This window comes from Hakea prostrata, chromosome 8, assembly GCF_041222555.1.
Source record: "Hakea prostrata isolate BN-2017 chromosome 8, UWA_Hpros_2, whole genome shotgun sequence".
Taxonomy (NCBI): Eukaryota; Viridiplantae; Streptophyta; class Magnoliopsida; order Proteales; family Proteaceae; genus Hakea; species Hakea prostrata.
This window is the reverse complement of record NC_142607.1, coordinates 49,095,682-49,114,518: the sequence shown is the minus strand read 5'-3', so window position 1 is coordinate 49,114,518 and position 18,837 is coordinate 49,095,682. Positions and strand designations below refer to the sequence as shown.

The 18,837-nt window shown below is 37.2% G+C and overlaps 3 protein-coding genes across 5 annotated transcripts; 1 reads left to right on the top strand and 2 right to left on the bottom strand.

The window, feature by feature from the left end:
• Window positions 1–14: 14 nt before the first annotated feature.
• Window positions 15–5,147, bottom strand: LOC149008373 (ABC transporter G family member 15-like). The gene is made up of 9 exons (XM_089165802.1): window positions 4,453–5,147; window positions 2,933–3,012; window positions 2,376–2,837; window positions 2,173–2,295; window positions 1,929–2,060; window positions 1,530–1,814; window positions 1,154–1,426; window positions 918–1,025; window positions 15–733 (listed from the first exon to the last, which is right to left on the bottom strand). The coding sequence occupies exons 1-9, from the start codon at window positions 4,718–4,720 to the stop codon at window positions 374–376; spliced, it is 2,091 nt and encodes a 696-aa protein (XP_089021928.1). The 5' UTR covers window positions 4,721–5,147; the 3' UTR covers window positions 15–373.
• Window positions 5,148–6,773: 1,626 nt separating this feature from the next.
• On the top strand, window positions 6,774–9,228 carry LOC149008372 (uncharacterized). 2 transcript variants are annotated; one of them, XM_089166231.1, is made up of 4 exons: window positions 6,774–7,064; window positions 7,165–7,415; window positions 7,488–7,549; window positions 8,851–9,228. In XM_089166231.1, the coding sequence occupies exons 2-4, from the start codon at window positions 7,178–7,180 to the stop codon at window positions 8,998–9,000; spliced, it is 450 nt and encodes a 149-aa protein (XP_089022357.1). In that variant the 5' UTR covers window positions 6,774–7,064; window positions 7,165–7,177; the 3' UTR covers window positions 9,001–9,228. The 2 variants fall into 2 exon arrangements, with proteins under 2 accessions (XP_089022357.1, XP_089022359.1); XM_089166233.1 differs by having other exon boundaries at window positions 6,774–7,415.
• Window positions 9,229–9,603: 375 nt separating this feature from the next.
• LOC149008371 (uncharacterized) lies at window positions 9,604–18,837 on the bottom strand. 2 transcript variants are annotated; one of them, XM_089166311.1, is made up of 5 exons: window positions 18,709–18,837; window positions 18,349–18,434; window positions 18,192–18,253; window positions 17,690–17,790; window positions 9,604–10,653 (listed from the first exon to the last, which is right to left on the bottom strand). In XM_089166311.1, exon 5 carries the CDS (start codon window positions 10,650–10,652, stop codon window positions 9,945–9,947), a length of 708 nt encoding a protein of 235 aa, XP_089022437.1. In that variant the 5' UTR covers window position 10,653; window positions 17,690–17,790; window positions 18,192–18,253; window positions 18,349–18,434; window positions 18,709–18,837; the 3' UTR covers window positions 9,604–9,944. The 2 variants fall into 2 exon arrangements, with proteins under 2 accessions (XP_089022437.1, XP_089022438.1); XM_089166312.1 differs by lacking the exons at window positions 17,690–17,790; window positions 18,192–18,253; window positions 18,349–18,434; window positions 18,709–18,837 and adding an exon at window positions 12,196–12,423.

The window sequence follows — 18,837 nt, the reverse complement described above, 5'->3', positions numbered from 1 at the left end:
TATTTGGGTTAAATACAAATTCATTGACAAAAAGAGCTGATGCAAGCTTTAGCATCTGCAATACATAATTGCAGAAACCAAGGATTTGTCATAGGCCAAACATTCGGCAGCTCCACCAAAGATAGGAAGTCTACTACTCTATTGGCAGTGCTGGGAACATATGAAACTCTAAGAACTAAAAAGACAATCAAATTTCTGGTATCTTAATAAAAACTGCTATTCACTTTCTGTTTTCTTCTTCCAAACATGTAATGTAACAACAGTAGAAATTGATTACATTTAAGAATCTATAATTATCTATAACAATAGAAATGCACAAACACTAGAATATTTCTGTAAGTTGTGAAATGAGAAAATGATTGGTTATTGCCTCTCAAGGTATAGGAGAGTTTAAACCCTCCTGAGAAGATAATGGATGAAAGGTTGGGAAACGCTTGGAGTTGGAGATTGATGGCTTCTTCTTCATTGAAGGCCTCCTGTTAAGGCGTTGGATGGTTTTGTTCATGCTGTATGAGCGAATTGCAGGTAACAACTTCTCCCTGAGCTTGAGTATAATTAGGAAGAGTAGTCTATAAGATACCAGAATGGCAAAGATTGCTGTCAAATCCACCCACTTGGAGTGATCCACCTTGATTCCAAACATTGTGTGTATCACCTCACTACCCTTCAGTTTGGGATCACCAGGAAATAAGGGTTCAAACTCGAGTCCAAGAAGATCATTCTTGTATGCCCCCTGCAACATTTACATTTTGCCATACTGGTAAGTTCAACTTTTCTTGAACAGGAATAATTAAATTCTCTGTTTAGCACATACCCTCAGTAATGGCTTCTGAGTTTAAATCAATTCTAAAACCCCATTTCCCTCTATTTTCACTTCTAGAACCAGAATATAAGAAACCAACTTCTCATGAATATACCTGTAATGCCCAAGACCCATAACTAAGATATGAAATTGGGATGCGCCAGAAAGGTTTGGGAAGATCAGGAAGTAATCGGAAGAAGCCAGCCGTCATCATCAAGATCCCCTGCATAGTTAACAATTGGAAATGAAGATGACAAAAATAGTTCAGATGAAATGGTTGGGATGATGATGATGATCTCTTTCATGGCAGATAAAATGAATTCAGAAGAGGAGATGAGAAGATTCGTTTACCATAATTCCAGCTCCAGTTATGATGCCCATAAGGAAGTTGGGAACCAGTGAAGCAACAACCATCATCAAGCTCTCTATAACAGAGATGCAGCCGAGAAGATTTAAGCAGAAAAACACATAGTGGCTGAACTCTGAACGGAATTTTACCATGTAAAAAGTAATACTTCCAGTAGCAATGCTAATTGCAACCAAGAAAGGGAATGATGACAGGAAGTTTGATAAGATGAACACAGAATTGCCATAATGTCCATTGAGCCTTTCGCGATGAAAAACCTGATTCATAAGCATCTATATGAGACATTTGAAAACTTAAAAAAGTACCACACCAATATAGCTTGCTTTTCCATTCTTTGGTACTGAGTTTATGGTTGCTTGCCTTCATTTCTTCAATGAAGGATGGGAAACCACCTATAGACATGAATGTCATGAAGCCTGAAACAAACCCACCACATCCACCTCTAGCTAAGATTGCCGAATAGTTTGTCCCAACGTCAAAGAAGATTGAGCCAACACAGATAGATACTACTATGTAGACTCCAATCCTTAACCAGTAATACCCAAAATCTCTAGACATGTTCACAGAAGATCTCCTCGTCAATGTGGTTAGCTGTTTCCACCAGCTAGCTTCAGTAGCGCGGTCTGATATCTCAAGAAGTCCTTCCTGAGTTCACATCCAATGAGAATTACCAGTTAGACAAGTTCTACTGTTCTAGTTAATCAAATAGGAGGTTTGTTATGCAGTGGGTTATTCTTCGTTTGAGTTACGAATGCCTACAATTAGTGAGATCTCTTGTATCCGTTTTCGTGTTCTGTCTGCAAACTCTGAAGTTTTGTATTTCCTGACAAGGATTTCTTTGATCGTTGAACTTGTCATGCTATTTAGAGGATCCGATGTCGACCCTACTTCCTGCAAACAAACAAAATTAATGTAAGATAAGCAGAGTTACAAGGCAGGGTAGAAAAAAAATCATTGAGGAATTATGGAGGCAATTCAACTAATACAAACGCATACAACATACACGAATTCTTTGAGATTCAACCAGAGTGGCAGTTACGGCATCAAAGTCTGTATTGATGCAACGAAGGAAGTGGTCAGAAGGATTTCTTCTACTGGGACAAGGGAAGCCTGCTTCTGCAAAGAACTACAAGCAAAATCAACTTGATCATTACCCAATTCTTCAGTCTTTGAGCAGTTGCCATGTTAAGTTAATGGTTTTCTTACCTCTACAGCCATCTTTGCTTCTCCAAAATAAACAGTTTCACCCCCTGAAAGCAAGTACAGATCATCAAACTGTGCAAACACCTCACTACTTGGCTGGTGGATGGAGGAGATTACAGTTCTTCCATCCCTAGCAACGTTTCTCAGGGTCTGAATCACAAAGAAAGCCGATGCACTATCAAGTCCACTGGTGGGTTCATCAAGGAATAAGAGACGAGGGTGAGTAAGGATTTCAAGTGCAATGCTGAGCCTCTTCTTCTCACCACCACTGATGCCCCTTAGGTGCCAGTTACCTATCATTCTATCTGCACATTCTTGAAGACCCATCTCCATGATCGTGCTCTCTACCAATTTACTTATCTCGTCTTTGCTCATTGTAGAAGGAAACCTCAAATTAGCTGAATAAGTGATAGTTTCTCTGACTGTGAGTGTCCCTAACAGAACATCCTCTTGGGTCACATAAGCCTGGAAGGAGGACATTGGTAGGTTAAACTGTTAAAAGGAAAGAAGAGCCTCAGAATTTGTTCCTGAAGGATGTTTAAATTGCTAATTATACTTACAACTACACCTTGGTTTAATCTTCTTTTTTCCCCATTGAAGAAAACATTGCCAGTCATTGCAGCATTTGATGCAAGTCTTCCTGTTGAACCTTAGAGATTAGTAACCATTTCTTCACTGCCATAAATGTATTTTTTTTCTTCCCCTTTTTTATTGAAAAAAAAAACACTTGAAAGGGAGAGGGATTTCCATGGGAGGATGAAATGCTCATTCTGCACAAAACAATTGCAACCCTACCCTAAATGAATTAGACAAGCTTTGCTTCCCTCTCCGGCGATGACATGTTCCATCTTGGCCGGTGATGTCAGCAGATTTTTTTTTTTTTTTTTTTGGGGGGGGGGAAGCTTGTGTAAGTACAAGCATGATTTTTGTAAATTTGAAAAGCTTGTCTATTTCGTCTAGGGTTAGGATTCTTCATCATCATTAACATCATCATCGTCATCATCATCATCAAGCCTTGTCCCAACTAAATGGGGTCGGCTTTATGGCTTCCTGCCTTCTAATCATCTTTGTTTGAAGCCACGTTAAATACTAGGCCCAAGTTTTTTTTTAAAAGTAAATACGAGGCCTAAGCTATTCATTTCATTTCTCATTACTTCTCTTAAGGTTATCTTGTCCTTAGCTTTTCTAATTACTTTAATTTGAATTATATCACTTCTCCATATATAAGCATTTACAGGCATCCGTTGATCGTGGCAGTGTCATCTAGGGTTAGGATTGCAATCATAAAATGATTTTAGAAAAAAGGATTGTTCTGCAAGTGAATCAGATAGGTTGGGAGCGCTTCAACATGTAAATTTGAAAATTTCTAAAGACATAAATTTATGAATTTACCCTCATTTTCAAAAAAGGAAAAGGAACTTGCAAAGCATAAACACCCGTGAGAGATTCATGATGGTGCTTGTAATAACAGTTGTGATGGTCATTGACAGATTGTTCACTGTACCTCCACAACCATAACAATTAATGCTGGTTTTGAAATCCAACTACCATTTTTAATTCCCTCAGACATGAATGCGGAGAAAATTCACTAAATTTGTCTTGCTTTTACTTAAAAGTCGAGTCCCTATGAAAGCATGCTCCTTTAAAACAATCAGAGAAGCCTCATCTGATTGCTTTTCTTTTTTCATGAAAGAATTATCTCCAGTTCAAGGGACTGGCTCACTTCCCATGCATTTTCAGGACAAAAAATTTTCCTCCAATTCAAAGAGGTAGTATTATCTAATCAGAATTAAGTATATGAACTCGGCTGGTCAGTTCCATAACCAGTTTTTGATCTTCAAAGTTGACCATAAACAACTGAAGAACAAGAATCATACACCAACTTCAGCACTACAATTCTTAGGATTTGATAGTAATCATCCATGCAACCAGAACTTTTGAGAAGACCCAGTTCTAGACTTTGGTGGTCTCACAAAAAATTGAATCAAACATAACTTTTCAGAACATTATGAAGAAGCAACCAATATCAGAAATTCCTGGATGAGAGCTCTACAGAGTGAAAGAATGAGAATATGGTTACCTGCCAAGGAATCAAGAAGAGTGGACTTGCCAGACCCGGAAGGACCCATAATGGCCATGATCCTCCCTGGTTCAGCAAATCCGCTAAGCCCCTGAAGTAGTCTCTTTGTTGGGCCTTTCCCAAAATTGGGTAACATCACTGTCAGATCTTCCCACACCAAGTAAACCGCCGACTCGTCTCCAGCACTGCTACTACCACCGCCGCTGCCACGAAAGCCCATCTCCAATGCAGTCCGGCCAATCCCTGAACCGCTCACCTCAATCTCCATATTCTCTGGGGACTTTCAACAAACACCGCCACCACCCTAAGAAAAAACTACTGCTCTGGGTTTTTTAGTGTTTTTTGGATTGAAGAAAGCATTCTGTTATAACAAACAGAAGATGAAAAGGACCATTTAGAATGACCAAGACAGTATACTGTGAAATATGTCTGTGGGCCATGGATTTTAACGTTGGTTACTGCTTTGTATAAGTAAAACCCATCAATGCTGTCATGAATGAAAATGAACACGGGAAGTTGGGCGTTTGGTGGTGAGCATTTGAATCTCAATTTCTCTTAGAGAGCTACTTAATGTGGAAAAAGCTCTTCACATGGCCTTTGAAGATGAGATGAAAGAGTCACAGAAAACAGAGAAGATAAAAGACTTCAGTTTGAATTTGAAGTGTTTGAGAATTTTCTTTGGTAAATTTTGCTGCAAATGTAACCATCAGTATTATAAAAGTTGCAGTTGGCTTTCTGGCCCACCAATTAAATTGGGTTCTTAATGATCTTTGTTGTTTGTTATGGATCAACCAATGCTAAAGAGAGATGTAGAAAGAGAGAGAGACAATTGAATCATCCCCATTCTCAAATTAATGCTACCACTCCCCCACCATTTTCTGTTGGATAGCAGTCTTTGTTTTTCAGAAAGGGAAGTGAGTAGGATATGTCAGGTTAGCTTACAGCAGTATTCACTAATTTTGTTTGGGTCATGTGCATTAAATGTCATCAAGCGAGATTTTGGACCGTCATCCTAAATCTCCAAAATCCGGTCCAAAATCTCGGTCGAAATTCAATTTCGACCTTTGAATTTAAACGGCCGAGATCGAAATTTTGTTCTAGCGGTCCAAAATGCTTTTGTTAACCGTCCTGCGCATTAAATTCATAGGAAAAGCAAAGTCCAGGATTCACTCATTCACACCAATCACACCTCTCTCTCTCTCTTCCTATTTATTTCTGTTTGATGAAAGTCTCCAAAGGTCAGTGTACTAAAATGATAAGAATATGCAGGTGTGACACTACTATCTACTGTACTTTTGATTCTTCTTGTAGGTTTGTTAACTTGAATACATACCAATTTAGCTCAGTTTCCTTTGAAGGTAGTGATACTTCTATATCTTTACACTCCCCACACAAAAAAAAAATGATATTTGTAAGTTAACCCTAAAATTAATTACATCCATTGAGTTACTCTGAATAAAGGAAAAATATATCAACATTACCCCTTTTACAGTAAAGAAATCAGTCACATACAGATATAAAAAGTTAAACCTCTTTAAAAAAATAAGAATCTCCTCAAACAAGAAATCCTAGACACAACTCATCTTTCTCTAGCATTTAAAACCACTCACCTTTTTCCATTCTTGCATCTTTTACATGATTCTTATTTTCACACAAAATCTTTTTCTCTCCCCTTTGTCAATCTTCTTTCCTCTATCCTATCATTGCTTGTTCTTGTGAGTCTCATTATTTTTCAATTATTGCAGCCAAAACTGATGCAATTAGTGCAAGTTTTCATCTAAACCAAAAGAATAAGGACTCAATATCTTATTGTCGAATCTGATTCATATAAGGTTATTCAGCACATTAATTCCTCAACTTGCCTTGAGTTTGCATATGAGCTGATTTTCTTAGGTATTTTTCACCTCTGGCGGCGAGATTCAAAATCGCAATTTATAACTAATCTGGAGCATATTGTGTTTGGTGTAGATCTGGATTCTCCTAACTTTGATCGCGTTTTGATGTCCAATGTGCTTTTGTCTCTCCCCTTTCCCTCTCCCGTTGGGTGTCGCGTCGGTTCCCCGGGTCTCCTCGTCCGTTCGTCTGCCCGCCCTTGTATTTTTCACCTCATGGGTGCTTTTGAATCTCCTGTATTTAATTTTATTCTAAGATACTTCAATTCTTTGGTAGATTCCTCATTCAGTTTGCCCTTTCAGTGGAGCTTTCGAAGTTTGGTATATGTCCAAGCCTTTGGCTTCTGAATTGCAGACACCATTGGAAAATGATTTTTTTTATCCCAAAAAATAAAATAAAACTATCCGTTCTAAAAAAGAAAAGGACAATCAATGTCATGTATAAAATCTTGACTATGATTCAGTTTTACTTGAAATTTTGCTGGTTTTTCTCATGTATTTTGAACAACCATTTGGACAAACTTTAAAATTTTCATTTTTACATGGAGATGTTCTACTGGGAACTCAAATTTTTCGTCATGCCAAACCCATGATCAAGATTTTTCGTATGGTCCACTAATTCAGAATTCTCCGGAATGCCAAATTCAAGGAAGAGAAAAAGGCTTTGTTTTTTGGGTAATGGAGTTTCTAGTTTTGCAGTGAGAAAGAAAGAAACGTAAGGTCTGTCTGAGTGAATAAAGCTAACCCCTATTGCAGAGTCCATTCTGAGAACTTTTTTTTTTTTTGGTAATAATTCTGAGAACTCAAATTCTTGATCTAGGCCGCCATGCCTCATGAGCGAGTCGGCGAGGCGGTGGAAGACTCGCACGCATGCCTTCCACTTGGCACCACAAAGTTTGCTCAGCAGATATGGAGAAAACAAAAGCCCTTTTAATTCCTCATCGAAGCGAAAGGGAAATCGAAGCGTAAAATTTGAGGAAATGACACAGAAGACTAATATCTTCAAAGGGCAGAAGAAGAGGAAATCCATTCCTCCCAACCGCCATGGCAAACCCCCTCAAACTCGCAAAGGTGAGTTCGTTCATGAGTTATCCGGAAAGACCCATCTCTCTATTTTTAAATCCTTTGAATTTTTATTTTCAGGCAAGAAAGTTATGAAAGTTATGAAGCCATCCAAAATCTCTGAGGCCAGGGACGCTGATCGTGTAGGTTTTCTTGGACTTAACTGTGCAAAATTCTCTTGCAATTAATGTGAAGTTCTTTGGTCAGGGATTTAGCTTTGAACTGTCTCTATGATGCAATATCTGAAGTGAAACATTAGTTATTGTATTTGTGCAAATTTGCTTTTTCTAAGAAATTGACTCTTATCTTGCAAATTAGGGAAAAATCGAAAATAATTAGATTAGCTCCTTGCCGATGTTTGATAATCTAATCTTATAAGACTGAAGTCAAGATTTGTTTTCTGTTAAGACTTATAAACACAAAGAATTTGATCAGTGGACAAAGTTGCAAAGCTGGGAGCAATTTAACATGTCTTCTTATGGTCTGCTTTACTTGGATACTCTGCTACTGCAAATGGGATCTGCAAGCCCAGTTGAACAAGACTGGAGGTATATATTTTAAGCTCTCCGGAGAAATGGGAAGAGTCTTTAACTAATGTAGCCTCAAAATTGAGGGCCAATTGCAGGATCAATCAATTGAATCAGCAGGAGAAATTCAAATGCAAATTGAATCCATAATACTAGTTGGCCTTCCACCTGTACTATAGGAATACTAGAGACTGCTTATCTAGTCATATGCTTATGCCCATGACTGCCAAAACCTTGAACTCTTATGTCTCATGGTGCCAAAGAGATGTCAATGCTGAATCATATTAGATACAGTAGATTTTTCTTTTCTGGGTAAAAGAGCTTCTATTGAGAAAACAGTGAAGAATGTGATACTACAGGGATACAAAGTTCCTGCGGCCTGTGGTTGAACCTCAGTGTTTTCATATGGCAATGCTTTATTTTGGTTGCACGGTGTCCGTAACTGATATGCTTTACTGGTCAAGACTAGCTAGGTAACCCTTCCATGGAAATGTACAGCTTAGTATTTGAATTATGTATTCACTCATTGCTTTGTTTCTGGTGTCCTATATTCCTAATGATGCTTGCTGTTACTCCTTTAGCAGTCTTATGACAGAAAATTATCAATTCACTTTTAGATTTCTCTTGGGGTATTCGAGTGGTACCCAGTTTATGTTTTAATATAGATCATCAGATTGGTAACAATCTAGCAGTGCAATGGGCTTAGTAGGAGAGTCCATTAACTGTAAACTAGCTGAAGGCAGCGCTGGGTATTCCAAACTCAAATACTTAGGTGTATGTATTGCTTTGTAATCTTGTGGTTAAACCCAAAACACTACCATGCTTTGCGTATTCTTCAGTTTTTGGGTAACCATTATTACTTTTTCTCATGCCATCTACCATCTGAAGTAGTTTGTTAAATTTCCTGGCGATTTCAGGAGCTGACGAAGTTCATAAACTACTGTAATGAAGTGACAGCTGCAACTGCTGCAAACAAAGAAGGTGGGCAGCTTGGCATCGTAAAACCACAGCCAGAGTTCACAAGTGGTGCACAAGTGGTGCAAAGAAATAATAAATGCAATGCTTAAGTGTTAAGACACCGGTATTGATATGGGAGCTTCGGACGGTGGAAGTGCTTTTTCAAAATAATTCTCCCCAAAAAAATAGTAGAAGAAGAATTTGTTTTTCTTGGGTCAATTATTTTTGTTAAAAATGTAGTATCCTTAAAGATTTGTATCATATAAATCTTTTATAGAATAATTTTGAAAAGCAACATTTTTGCTGATCTAGAACTTGTGGTGTGATTAAAATCTTTTATAGAATAAGCACGAATGAACCCCATGCTATGGAAGGAGATGTAATCCCGTTAAACTCGGAATATGCTATCGTGTTCTTATGAAAATCGAAACTAACGCACATTGAGAGGGAAAAGTCCTATGAACTGATGACTAACAATGAGACTTGTGGATTGATCCAATGATTAATAGTAAGAGGCAAATCTCACATATATCAAAGCATAATACGAAACAAAAATAACAAAAATAATTGAATCGTTTTTTTCCATTCTCACATTTCGTATAATAATACTCCTACTGATTTGGCCTTTAGATGTGACTTTCCAATCGGGAATCGACCAACGTCCGACATTGTTTTGCAGGAATAAAAAGGCTGATCAGTTTTTCAACGCATCAGTCAGGACAGCTGAGATTGATTCATGTAATATTCTAATCTAAAAGTCAGAATAAATCTGAACTGTCAGTATTACATGTGACTAAATTCAACAACTAACTGAATATTATTCATGGCAAGACCCCTTTCAGAGAGAAGAGCCAAATGGGGCTTACTTTACTGGATGTGCCGCCTAGTTAATAGAAAATTTGAATGGTTGGTTAATAGTTGTAACTCGGATTTCCTACCATATCCAATGCGAGAAACTTCAACCAGTCTTCTGAGCAGGCAAAAGGAGCAAAACACTATGAACCAAGCATGATATCAGAAACTTAATTGTAGCAAAAAAACATTTGATTGGGGCCTAAAAATCTAACCATTTAGTAAAGTATACACAAGTCTTAGGAGAGATAATGCCATCTAGGGTACACTCAGAAATCCTTGGACAAACTCCACAGGGGATTGAAGCCATGGCCCCAGTTTTTGAAACCCCTTTTCCTGGGGCTCCCCTACCACCTGTGCTCTTGTAACAAACTGTTCCTAATGGTATAGAGGCGAATTCCCCTGTCTCGGTACTCCTTGGATCCATGATTTCATTGTCCAGAACCAAGACACGCAAAACTTCTGCTATTTGCTGAGTAGTGAATTCAACTTTGATTACGCCAGATCTACGGATCGACTCTGCTATCCCTTCAGCTGTGGCAATCTTCATCTTGGATATATGCCTCAAGCATAGCTCCTTAAGAAACTTTATAAAATCGGTGTCTAGGTTCCCATCCACATACCATGCTCCACCAGTGAGTTCCTTCGCGGGTTCAAACTCTACTGCCATGTAGTACTTTTTCCCTTTGCTTTGGACAGACACAACCTCCTTTATCAGCTTCTTGCCTTGAAGGGACTTAAGGGACTTTTTTACTACATGGTCTGGAAGATTTTTTTCTCGTTTCATGTCCCCAATCCAGATTCCCATATCTGTCTTGCTTTTGATCAGGTCATAAAGAACACGATCAGAATCGGATAGACCTAGAGAGGTAGACTTTGGGTCAGGACGTTTTCTTTTGAGGGATCCCATTCTGTACAAAACAAAGATGCAAATACATAAGTTCATAAAAACAAATCATTGATGTGTCTTAGCATAGGAATTGTTGCAACCTGGAGATGGAAACTCCAGATTTCAACAAGGATGTGATACTAATAATGTAAGTATCTCGAAAAATGCTTCCATACCAGAATTGACTACCACAAACTAGTGGACTAGCATACATGAAACACCACTGACGGAATACAAGTTACACACACACACACACAGGAACAGTTCAAAACCACATATTTCAGTTCTACCAACATTTCAGAAAGAACCAGTCCAATATATAAATACGACAACAAAGTGGTGAAAAAAAGAAAAAGAAAAGAAAACAAACAACACAAAGACCAGCTGCAATAAACAATACAGTAATACAAGAAGCCTAGGCGAAAAATGCAACACTCTCAGGATACACATTCCGGTTCACCAAACCTAATTCTAGTCATTTTATTCAAAAAGCAAAGATAACCATTTGGGTTGTTCCTACTCAAATACAAACAAGACACCAGATTCTCTTTTGGATAAGCCCTGAAAGGTGGCAAGGCTGAAATGCCAATACACGTTGATTGAACTCCTATTGACAAAAAAATTTCAACCTTTTTCCTTTTATTTTTTGAAAGACATAAGATATCTATATTCTGGAGTTTCATTCAAATATTTTTCTCCTCCAAGAATGTTTCATGAAACTCTCTGAAGAAACTATACATAGAGCTATGCAGATGTTTGATTTTCATGGTGACGTTAAAATTCACCACCAAACGTCTTTAATAATCCACCCACCACATAAACCCCATACAGAGGATAGGTTGGCTTGCTTAAGGAGAACCATTTCTATGACCAAACTTGAATCAAGTCATGCATGCACATGCACCATAAAATCCAGTAAGTAACAGTGGAGATAGAATAAGTGATGTGGTATAATCCAAATAATCTTCCATCTATTCTTACTTGATAGTACAGAAATGTATTCATTCCTCTCCATCTATCCAAATCTATGATACTGTCTGAGTTAAAGGAAAAAAAAGGGATTAAAAAGAAAAGCAGCAACGGTATTCCTTTAGTAACAGGCAACGGCAACTAGTCCAGGATGGTGTTAAAATTCTATCAATATGTTAATGCATACGCTAGTGTCTTCTTAGATTTGACACATGTGAATTGAACTATAGTAATTGCAAATTGTAATTTTGGTTAAGAGTTTTTTACATGTGGGTCCTCATAGTAGACATAAAACTAATGTTGGGTCCCCTTAGTGCAATTTATACCTTTGGGTCCCAACCACACTAACACCGTTACCCACCATAAATGTTTTAAAATCTCAAACCTAGAGGAACCCAAATACCCCTTAGGTTGTTACCCTTTAGTCATTCACAATATTAAAAAAAAATTAAAAAAAATTAAAAAAAAAAAAAGCATATATTAATTAATGCTTAAACCTAAATTATTTTTTTAATCATACAACATACTTTTTTGAACCATATAGTAATTAATGCTTAAACCTAAATTATCTTTTTTTTAATCATTATTACATTACCTAACGTTCCACCACCATCACTTCCATCTCCGGCGACATTAACTATGCCGTCGAAGACTAAACCGACAACATCTGCCGCCATTGAAGACTGCCGGTGAGCTTAACTCTGCTGTTGAACACTAAAAGCAGGAAATGAGAAGGAAATCTGAAATTTTACCCCACAAAAAAAAAGAAAAGGAAATGTGAAATAAAGGCAGATCACATTTAATTTGCTCCAAAGTCTTGGAAACAAAAAACTCCTGATTCAAAGTGGAGGGTCTTCCTTCAAAGCAGAGACTCACTGAGACGAAAGAGTATGGAAGATGGAAATCCAAAACTTAAGAGGTTTTTAGAGGAGAATGCAAGAGAAGACAATGCTGGTGTTCAGTCTGTTCTTGAATCCAAAGGTAAAATTTCGTTCTTTTTTCTAATTTTAATCCTTCTTCTTCATCGTTGTCACTGTCGGTGTCAGTGGTTTTAGTTCAGAAACAAGCAATTTCAGTTGCAAAAGATAGGTAACAATTTGCCTCGTTTGTTGCTGTCCGGGAAGTGGTGGCATGCAGGGTAACCATATGATGACGGCGATAGTTGAGCCGACAATATTGGCATTGCCGTATACTTTCAGTGGGATGGGATGGACTGTGAGTTATTTCTGCCTAATGATGATGGGGCTCGTTACCTTTTATTCCCATTATCTACCATCTAGGGTTCTAAATCACTGCAAGCAACAAGGTCGCCAGCATTTCTGCTTCCATGAACTCACCACTGACGTCTTCAATAACTAAACTTCAATTTCCTCACACTCTCTCTCCCCCTCCCCCCTTTCCTTTTTCATTTGGTGCCACAGGGCTGGGTAAACTGTAACGTGACAGCATGAGTGATGATAGTTTCACTTCTGTTATTTTTTATTTTTTTGTGGGTAAAATTCACTTCTGTTTTCTAGTTATAGATCATCTCATTTTCATATTCATCTTCTCTAAAAACTATTGTGAATGACTAAAGGGGATGTTAGTCATATCGTATTGTATTAAACAACTTGAGGGGGTATTTTAATCTCTCCAGGTTTGAGATTTGAAAAGACTTAAAACAGTGGGTAACGGCATTAGGCTGGTTGAACCTAGACATAATATATTGCACCAAGGAGACCCAACATTAGTTTATGGTTTACTGAGAGGACCCCATGCATAAAAAACTCTTTAGGTGATCATAGATCTAACAACCTTTATTCTCTACCAATAGAATAAAGGGAAGGGGAAATTTTAAGTAAGACCAGTCAATGGAACTCCCAGGCTTCAAGTTGTCAAGGAATCAACTGGTCCAACCAATCCCAATGGCAACTTTACTAGGCAACTAGCGGCAAAAACTGAGGACATGATGTAACCACCAAATTGAGGGCCAGTAACAGAATCAACCAATTGAATTCAGAAGAAAATATAGGGCACCTCAAACCCTGTGGTTGTAGGACTAGGAGCTGGTTAGGGTGTCTTAAGGTTTGTAGGAATGGGAGTTTAGGGTTCCACTATGGTTAGAAGAGTTAGATTTAATAACTCAAACCTGAACTTTGCTGTTCTGTTAGGTTCAGATTTGGAATTCCAAGTTCTAGGGTTTGGAAAATTTTAGGGTTTCTTGGGGGTGGCTAGGGTTAGGATTAGGGTCAAAGGTCAGGAAGGGGGAGTGCGTTGAAATCCTAAGGGGGCAGAATGGGGAATCTAGGGTTTAGCAGGACAAGGGGGAATGCTGCAAGAAAGAAAGGATGGGTAAGGGCAGGGAGTTTTATTTTATTTATTATTATTATTTATTTATTTTTATTTCTTCTTTTTTTTTTTTTTTTTTTTTTGGGGGGGGGGGGGGGGGGGGTGAGTATTTTCTTCCGTGGAAGAGATTGAAGAATTCAGCAATTTAGAATGTCCAAAGCTGCTGCAGGTTTCCTTCCTAGGAAACCCAGGACAACACCCACTATGCCATCAAACAATGTTCATTCAATAATCAAAAACTGCCTTGCTTACAAGTGTGGAGATTAGATATATATAGCCTTACCTTGAAGGATTCCAAATAGGACTCAAATTGGAAAACAAAACAAAATCATATTTTTACTTTACTTATGATTATCATTCTACTAAGAACTCTCACTTATCTCAACCTAGGATGATTCAAATTACACAGCAAGTGTAGGACTAGCCTCTGGGCTACAACTAAAGGAATCCTTCTCTAAGTAGGAATCCTAACTAGACTAGGACTATTGTGCAACTTGACCAAAATTAAATCAAATACCAAAATAAAAGTAGAGTTTGACTCCTACTAACATGCTGAATCCAACTAACCCTAATTGAGCTTGTTTAGGACTGCCCAAATTACTAAAATTTCCTTCACTTGGTTTGATTTTACTTTAGGGCTGTAGGGTGCCCCGTAGCAACCCTAGGCCTTGTGTCGGCCCTTGGTCCCTCTATTGGGATGGTCTTGGGTTCAATTCACATCAGGACATTCTCATACAGGAGAGAAGAAAGCAGCAGCATCAGCAGCATCTGCAGCAATTGTAAAGCTAACTTAGAACACTCTGACCTACGTTATTCTTCCTGTGAGGGAAACAAATAGCTGGCTATCTTGCAATTCTCAAGTACAAAAGGAAACCAAATAAGCTAAACCATAGTCAAGCATATATGAGACCTGATTAGATGAGCGGGTGGGCATTGGTGCGATGGTAAGGTTGCTTCATTGGGACCAAGTGGTCATGGGTTTGAGTCCGGAAACAGCCACTTTGCAAAAGCAAGGCCAAGGCTTCTTTTTTCCTTAAAAAAAAAATGCTTACATTGTAAATTGTATTTTGTTCTTCACATGTTAATTTCCAAAATAAGCCATTATAGACATTAATTGTACCATATTCCATTGATACATACACATAGAATTGATTATACAGCATTAAATAAATATATTCCTGAACAACATCTGGGTTCAACCATTCACGCATGACTCCTAGGCACCCTTCAACTGCCTTGAGTCACCTTGACACCCATGACTACTACATTCAGTTTAATTTTAGAATAGGTTTGCAATTTTGGTTGTCATTTGACTTTTGCTTCAAAACTCTACAATGGACCATTCTAAACATGAATACATAAAATAAAAAACACAACACACAAACAATCAGTCAATCAACCATCTACAATATCCCGCAAAAGAAATAAATAAGCAATGCTGCAATAAACCATACTTTTGGAGAAGAAGGAAGCAAACCTAGGACTCTCTCTCTCACCCATCCCAGAACCTGAACATATGTGAGGTTTCAAAGCAGGTATTGAATAACATATTAGGTGATTTTAAGAGACTAATCATCTGTATCCAGTATTATATTGTACAGGCCAATGTATTTTAGTGCAATTTCACAGTAGAGAAACGCATCGAGATGTATCGTGTCAGTTGTCTCCAATTTGGATACATATCGACTAGTATTGTATCGTATCATGGGATACTTTATACCTTGTATCAATATCCCATTCTAATAGGGGCATAAATGGATGGGATAGTGCCAATATCATATCCATGTCCATCTTTGATTGGTTTCAGTAATATTTTATTGGTATAGATGTATTCAACTGGATTTGTATGATATTCGGATAGATAATTTTTTTATACAAATTATCTTAAATGGATATGAATGTAGATTGAATACAAATTTTGGACAAACTGTTATTTTAATATCTTTACCATTTTATTGGTGAGTGTTAGCTTTGAAATTGAAGATTTAGAAACTTACCTTTTTCTATTCTTAATCTTCAATTTTCTTACATATTTTCATTCTTAATTTTCTTTTATTACTTTAATCCAGAACCTAGAAAAATATTCAGATATTCTAAGTAATAAATTTATAAAATAAGAAAACAAACCCAAACTAACTTAACTAGATAACTAGTCGGACAGATAAATCTGATCGAAAAGGGGTATAATCATATGCCCATCTACTAGTAATCAGACAAATTCATATACTCCTAAATCGATATGGATGCAAATTCAAAATTTGATTTAGGTTATCAATTTAGAACCCTACATTCAAATGGTTCTTGAGACTCCTAGTACAATAAAAGAGGACAGGTCTAGGTGCACTAGCAAGGTTATTTCATTCTAATCAAGTAGCTACAAATAATTGTGCAAAATAACCTCTTTGGAAAAATAGGGTAAAGCAGCAAAATCATGGTTTTTGCAGACCTCATGGTGGTGGAAGCCTTGTTCTTTAAGCAAGCTAACGTTAGACACAACAAAAATATGAGAGTATTGCATGTTTCATAAGGTCAGGGTATTCAAGAAGAATGGTTTAAGGTGTGGAAGAGATAAGAAATTTGAACATTGTTAAGTGAATGGACGAATCTAACCATAAGACAATGGTGAGCACTTCATAGTGACAAGATAGAAACTGATGAAGATCTACCACTACTATTTCAGGATAACAATGCTGTAACTTTTGAAACTAATGCCGTTATCTAACTTTTTGTATTACATTTGAGTGAAGCATTTTTTGGTTTCAATATTCAGAAAAGTGGTGAGAAAGGATACGCATGGTTTAGATCTTGCATCTTGTATCTTGTATGACCTCAAATAGAACTATTTGGAAGGCAAGTATCCCTGTAATCAAACACATTTAGTTAGTTAAGGCTTGTTGTTGTATTTTATGGTTCCAAGTGTTTCATTGTTCTATACCTTGACTAAAATATTTTCTGGTTTTGAGTTTTCATTGATCTACACCTTTAGTACACGTTTTCTTCTAGATGTCAGAAAACTTGAAACTTTTGTCAAGGTAATTGGCTTTAAATTTTAAAAATAAATAGCATCAACAAGCTCAAGTTGTCCAGCGTTTATTCCTATCAGCTAATCACTCTTAAGATGTGTCATTTCACATCAGTGGAACAATCCGATCTAGGGTTTAAATGTCTAAGAAAATCACTATAAATGAATGTAAGCCTCTCAATATGAACTGATTAGTATCAACATCATACAGTTATTGGTCAATTCTCATACCAATAACAACATTTTTAACCATACGTGTGGTATGGATGAACCAAAAGAGATCATCAGTGCCAAATGGTGATATCCCTTTTGTACTCCTTGAAGATGATAAGTATATTTTGTGTAATAATATTTCTGGGTAATGATGGATATCCACTAAAACCTTCTTGGATAGAACCCAAGTCAAAAAGCCGACTGAGAACCAGAAATTGACTGAAAACTCAAATCCTTACAGAATAACACCCAACTCTAGCAAACAGTGGTATAGGTGCTTAGGTAACAGTGATAACCTGGGTGTGTATCTCAGAAACAATAAAATTAAATTTAAGTTCAATCTGACCAACTTGAATAAAACTTGGGTTGATTCTATTTTAGCAACTAATTCAAACCTCCAATCTATTAGAACAATCAATAGGATGAATCAAAATTAATTTAAAAATTCTAGTTCATAATTACAGAAACTCTGGAAAACACAAAAATTTGAGAAGCACAAGAGATAGATCTCAGAAAGGATCCAAACCTGGAGCGAGTTTAACTCGATCGGTCCTGTTTTATTGCTGAAAAGTTGTGCTGAATCTGAATAGCAGAACACCCGGCAGTTATAGAATATGTGACTGAAATCTGCAACAAAAACAGGGTCTACATGTAATTTATAATCACAGACTGAAAGGAAATTTATAATAATGGTGTCTGTATTATGAATTGTAGAGAATAAATTGAAGGAATTAATCAAGTCTTCAATACACAATTTCAAGAATAGACAGAGAAATAACAATGCATGTTGAAGAACAGAAGACCAGATATTCAATTGGTGAAGATTTCCTGTACAAGCTGAACATTAGAATAATTGAAATCTGACAAACTTACAACGGCACTTTGATTGATGAAACAGGTTAAAGCAGACCATCTCAGCGTCAGTAGTATAAACATCAGAATCAATCAAAAGCAGACCTGGATTTTGTACCAACAAAACGAAACAAGAACAGTGGCATCGAAGAGAAGAAAAAAGACGAAGGACTAACCGCTGCAATCACCGATAGAAGACAAGCACCACGCTTGGTTTTCTTCAGCTTCACCGTTTCCTCTGAAAGAAAAAAAAAAGCCTGCATAGGTAAATCAATTTCAAGAGACCTAATAATCTCACAAAACAGAGAGCCAAACTCCAAAAATCTTACTCACTTATAAAATCCTATAACACCTTCATGTTTCAGTAGTTTCCTTAGGAATTGGTAGACATTGAGAGAATGAAATCCTTCGGTTATTGTCTGTAGAAATTAAACATGAGAGGAATTACAAATAGCTAGGACAAGAATATATCATCTAATGGAATCATTAAAAGATAATTTCCAAAAAACCAAAAAAGAATAATATCAAACGAAATTTCATCATACTAGAGCGTCACAAATAAAAGCCTTAATTAATTTTTCCACCCAAAACAGATATTTTGGGATCTCGCTGAAATTGCCGAAATTTTACGAAGAGAGGGGAGGGTGGGGATCGGGGACTCTAATTTAAAACATAGATATCGTCGGATCAAACCTAATTTCCTGCCGAAAGGAACCATCACCGCCCGGAAGAACAATCAACGAACGCCGAGAGGAACCATCCATGCCCAGAGGAACATCAGCGAACTTCGCTACGTAACTGGACGAAGAAGAACCTGAGAAG